Source organism: Chelonoidis abingdonii, chromosome 11 (genome assembly GCF_003597395.2).
Source record: "Chelonoidis abingdonii isolate Lonesome George chromosome 11, CheloAbing_2.0, whole genome shotgun sequence".
Taxonomy (NCBI): domain Eukaryota; kingdom Metazoa; phylum Chordata; order Testudines; family Testudinidae; genus Chelonoidis; species Chelonoidis abingdonii.
The window spans coordinates 20,313,022-20,318,286 of record NC_133779.1 but is presented as its reverse complement, the minus strand read 5'-3'; the positions used below and the strand labels follow the sequence as shown (position 1 = coordinate 20,318,286).

Here is a 5,265-nt window from a genome sequence, read left to right as displayed (position 1 = left end):
GGGGGGGAAGGGACTGGGGGAGTGCAGTGGGGGGCATGAGTGTGCAAGCGGGGTGGGGGGGGTGAGCGAATGTTTGGGGGGGGTCAGTGCTGTGGGAGGGAAGGGGTTGGGGGATGAGTGCTGTGGGGGGTGACTGGCGGGGATGTGAGCGAGTGCTGTGGGAGGCATGAATGAGCGTCTGGGGTCAGTGTCGTGGGGGGATGGGGGCGAGCACCATGGGGAGGGTGAGCGAGTGCCTGGGGACCAATGCCGTGGGGAGGCTGGGACAGGGGGGTGATCCTGGGAAAGAACAGGACGGGATGGGATGGGGTGGCCCCGGGCGGGACAGTCCTGTATGGGACAGAAAATATCTGATGCCCTCCCCTCTCCCGTGGTGTTACATGCTGGGGAGTGTCTCTCTCTCCTACATACCCTGGCCCTGCCCCGTGTCTGCTGTCGTGCTATTGGGGGTGGGGGGCCCTAGCTCTGTCTCTAACCTGTCCTCCCCAGGCGTCCCGTTTGTGCTGCGCTGTGGTAAGGCCCTGAACGAGCGCAAGGCCGAGGTGCGGCTGCAGTTCCGGGACGTGCCAGGCGACATCTTCCAGCGGCAGTGCAAGCGTAATGAGCTGGTGATCCGGGTGCAGCCCAACGAGGCCGTCTACACCAAGATGATGACCAAGAAACCTGGCATGTTCTTTGACCCTGAGGAGTCGGAGCTGGACCTGACCTACGGCAACCGCTACAAGGTGCCGGACCCAGGGCCCCACCACAACCACCCCCTCACCCCCCCTTCCCTCTGTCCCCCACTGCCCGAGGAGTCGGAGCTGGACCTGACCTATGGTAACCGCTACAACGTGCTGCCCCTCGCCACCAGCACCCCTTCCCATCCATCGCCGACCCCCACTGCCCGAGGAGTCAGAGCTGGACCTGACCTACGGTTGCCAAACCAGCCCCCCTCAACCCCCTATCCCAGCCACCTTTTCCCAACACAACCCCAGGTCACGTCTCATCTCCCCAGGATGTGAAGCTGCCAGATGCCTATGAGCGACTCATCCTGGATGTCTTCTGTGGCAACCAGATGCACTTTGTGCGCAGGTGGGTGCTGGGCCTCTCCAGCCCTGATTCCCCATGCCCAAGAGCCCCGAGATGGCCAGGTGCTGGGCCTATCCGGCCCTGATCCCCCATCCCTGAGGGCCCCAAGCGTCTGGGTGCTGGGCTCAATCCCGGCCCTGATCCCTGTCCCCGGGGCAGCTGGGTGCTGGGGCTGGATCCATGCAGACCGGGGTGGGTGGGTGCTGGCACCTGGGACCATGGGGAGCAGCTGGATCTGGGCAGGAAGGAGCAGGTGGGTGCTGGTGCCTGAGGACCATGGGCTAGTGGCTGGGTCTGGACAGAGGTGAGCGGGTCGGTGCTGGCACCTGGGACCATGGGGGAGCAGCTGGGTCTGGGCAGGGCAGCTGGGTGTTGGCAGCTGGGGACTGTGGGGGAGCGGCCTGGTCTGGGCAGGGTGGGGTGGGTGGGTGCTGGTGCCTGGGGAGCAGCTGGGTCTGGGCAGGGTGGGGTGCGTGGATGCTGGGTACCTGGGAACTGTGGGGGAGTGTCTGGGTCTGGGCAGAGCGGGCTGGGTGGGTGCTGGTGCCTGAGGACCATGGGGGAGTGTCTGGGTCTGGGCAGAGCGGGCTGGGTGGGTGCTGGTACCTGGGGACCATGGGGGAGTGTCTGGGTCTGGGCAGAGCAGGGCTGGGTGGGTACTGGTGCCTGAGGAGCGGCCTGGTCTGGTCTGGGCAGGGCGGGGCTGGGTGGGTGCTGGGTCTGGGCAGGGTGGAGACAGTGGGGTGCTGGTTGCCTGAAGGGACGGCCTGGTCTGGCAGAGCTGGGACTGGGTAAGTGTGCTGGGTCTGGGCAATAGCGGGTGGGTGACTGCCAGTGCCCTGGGGACTGTGGGAGGATGTCTTTGTCCTGGCAGGGCGGAGCAAGTGGGTCTGGTGCGCCTGGGGAGCGGCCCTGGTATCTGGGCAGGGGCGGGTGGATGCTGGGGCTGGCGGGGGCAGAGGGCGGTGGGTTGCTGGTGCTGGAGAGCGGCCTGGTCCTGGGGGCAGGTGGAGCAGGTGGGGGTGCTGGTGCCTGTTGAGGCCTGGTTCTGGGTGGGGCAGAGGCCTGGGGGTGCTGGGATCTGGGCAAGAGCGGTGGGCTGGGTAGGTGCTGGTACCACTAAGGGGAAAAGACATTTGCCGGAGAAGTGGACTCATTGGAGGAGCTGCCGGTTAGCTGGGTTCCGTGTTATGAAGCAGCTAGGCGTTGCGCCTGGGGACTACCGTGGTCTGAGTGGAGGTCGGTTCGCGATACTGGGAGTCAGGTTGGGCCGTAAGGGGCGATTGTCTTGCCTATTCGCTCGCTTGTGGATGTGAACAAAGCACTGTTCGCGCGCTCGGGCAGATCAGGGCATGGGTGGGTGCTACATGGGTCTGAGTATCCAGACCGGCCGTGGCTATAGCCTGAGAGTGACGTAGACCAGTGTAGAGTCTGGGGACCCTCTAGGAGGGCGCCGGCAGGAAGTGTCCGAGGTGATCATTGGGTATCGATAAGGGTGGTAGCTAGTGCCTGCGCGAGGTGCTCGAGCACATGGCTGAGCGCGGCTCGGATCGTCTGGTTGAGTCAGAGCGGGCTCCGGGTGTTATGGGTGCTTGTACTGAAGGACGGAGAGCACATAGCTTATGAAGCTGGCCCGGACAGTCTCGGTGTTGTCTGGCAGGGCAGAGAGTGGCTGGCGCTAACATTCACGAGGGGCAGAAGGTCTCTCTATGATATGAGGACGAGACGGGAGAGAGCGGTGCGCCCTGGTGGCCGTGCTGTGGTACCCTACATCGGTGGGGAACCCCGGGTCGGGGACCCAGAGCAGCCCTGGCGCTTGCCTCGGGCGAGGCAAGAGCCTAGGGCTGGGTGGGTATTGCTGTGTGCCTGGGAACACTGGTCTGGGGCAGTAAGCGAGGGCGCTCGACCACTGGTCGCTGAGTGCCCCCTTCCGCCGCTGTTCCCGGGCCTGAGCGGCCTGGTTTGAACGGCCCACAGCGCTCAGGCGCGTCACTTGCAGGTCCAGGATGGGTACGCTGTCTGGTACCCGGCGCAATGCTGGGCGAGGGCGTGGGCCTGGTTGGCAAGGGCCGGGGGGGTTCTGGCGGAAGGCGGTGTCCTGGGTACACGTCGGGGACTGAGCCGAATCGCACGCTGAGAGGCGGGAGCCACGCTCTCTCGGGCCTGACTCTGGGCAGTGCTCCTGTGCTGCATGGTGGCAATAGCGCAGCCAGCGGGCAGGAGCCTGGATAGGCGCTGCTGCGTGCCCCTGATGGGGTAAGCACAGCTGGGTCTGGGCAGAGCAGGGACTGGGTGGGTGCTGGTGTGGGGGGGTGGTTGGGCAGCTGGCGTGTGGGCCTGGGGTGTGCCAATGTCCAGTGGTACCTGGGGCGAGCCTGCTACAGGCGTAGCATGGTAGGAGGAAAGCAAGGGGCAGCTGGGAGTTCTGGAGCGAGAGAAGACAGGGGGTTTGGAGTGTGAGTAAGGTGCCTAGGGAGGTAGCCTGTGTGGAAGGGAGGGTGGTCTGGCGAGCTCTGGGTGCGCAGGGTCAGCAAGAGGCGAGCAGGGAAGGCAGGGAATGGGGTTGACATTGGGTGCGTTGCAGAGATCCCCATGGGGGAGTGTAGGTCTCTGGTTTGGTAGCTTTTTTGGTATATGAGATTCCTCAGGGATAGCGGAAGGTGGAGAGGATGCGAATTAGGTGGCGGGGGAGCAGTTAGGAGGTTCAGGAATCTAGGGTGGGTGGCAAGAGCGAGCAGAGAGGGCCAGTGGGTCGGGCAGGAGGCAGGGAGGCCTGGGTGGGATGGCGTGGGGTGGTGCGCTAGGTAATTATTATATAGGGAGGCAGGGCACGAGTCTTGTGGCTCTAGGGGAGGGCAAGCAGGGGCTGGCTGTGCTATGTGGGTAAGAAGGCTGGTGAGTCTTGAGGTGGGAGTGGCACGGACGATACTGGCTTCTCAGGGAGGCGTGGGTGGGCAGTCAGGTAGCCGCGGCGCGAGAGACAGGGGTAGGTGTCAACGCAGAGGGGATTGTTCATGCTGGGTCTGGGCAGGTTTAGCAGGGGGGGGCTGCATGAGGTAGCAATGAGTAGCCATGGGAACGCCCCGACAGCATAGGCAGCATCGTCCGGACAGATCGGATCCAGTATGCGCGCAAGGCTGGCCGTTGTAAATGGTACCCGATGGGGAGTCCCCTGGTTTGCGCGTCAAGGGGCGGACAATGTGTTTTTTTAAAGGGAGCTAAACGCGTAAGTGCGTGGCACCTCTCTGAGGGAACCGTGAGGGACCAATAGTAACTGGGTTCTTGTGGCAGCCAGGCGTGGAGCAGGTCGGAGTGCTGGTGCCTCTCGCGTGATGAGATATGAGCGGCGGTAGGCGAGTCTAGACATTAAAATGTATTAGCGGATGCGACGCTGGGCCTTACCAGAGACAAGAGAAAAAAACGTTGTTACGCTGGGCGGGAGGAGTCAGCTGGTCACTGCCATCGGCTGTGGACCTGTACCTTTCCAGAGCACAGAAGTGACACCAGAAAACATGGACTTAACTGAGAGACCAAGGAAACACAACGCCACACTCACGCCAACTCCAGCAAGTGGGGACCAAGAGACGTCTCCCCTTTTAGCTAGGATTTGCTCTCCGTCCAGGCAACTCACAGGTGCGCGTCCTACCTCCCTTCAGCGACTGTGACATCGAGGCTGTCGCCCCCCCTATGTTGTCTCCCGTCCCCCCGGTTGCCATTTGCTGGTGGCACAGGCAACGGATGCTGCTCGCCCTCACCCCCCAGTGACGTAGATGCGTGAAGCCTGGCGCATTTCACTCCACTAGCTGCACGTAATTGGTCTGAGATGGATCAACAATCCCATACTGCTCGGCAGGTGAGGTCCCAGGGACAAGTGACTTGGACTCCCAGGCAGTAGAACAGCGGCGAGCAACTGGGCAGACGGGAGAGGACAGCTGGGGATGGCAAAATATTGTACGCCTAAAGAACATACCACAGACATTAGATAAATAAAAAAATGTGAAGGGTTAAGGTAATGCCTTCGGCGCTCGCACGATCACAAACAATAACACTTTACTGATGAGGCTAAAACTGAAATAAAAAATGAACTTAATCCTGAATAGATCTAATACCGGGGACGGCGGAAGCAGCGAACCATCTTGCTGATGCTGTTTGAGTTCAATGAATATCACTTGTGCAGGTTTCCAGATTAAAACG

The 5,265-nt window shown here is 62.1% G+C and overlaps 1 protein-coding gene across 1 annotated transcript in view; it reads left to right on the top strand.

Annotated features, from left to right (window-relative positions):
• The window catches only part of G6PD (glucose-6-phosphate dehydrogenase), a 15,258-nt gene that overhangs the window by 8,221 nt on the left and 1,772 nt on the right, over positions 1–5,265 (top strand). Inside the window, exons 8-9 of the mRNA XM_075071318.1 lie at positions 189–725; positions 998–1,074. Of these exons, the coding sequence (XP_074927419.1) occupies positions 189–725; positions 998–1,074 (614 nt within the window). The remainder of the gene's footprint in view (positions 1–188; positions 726–997; positions 1,075–5,265) is intronic.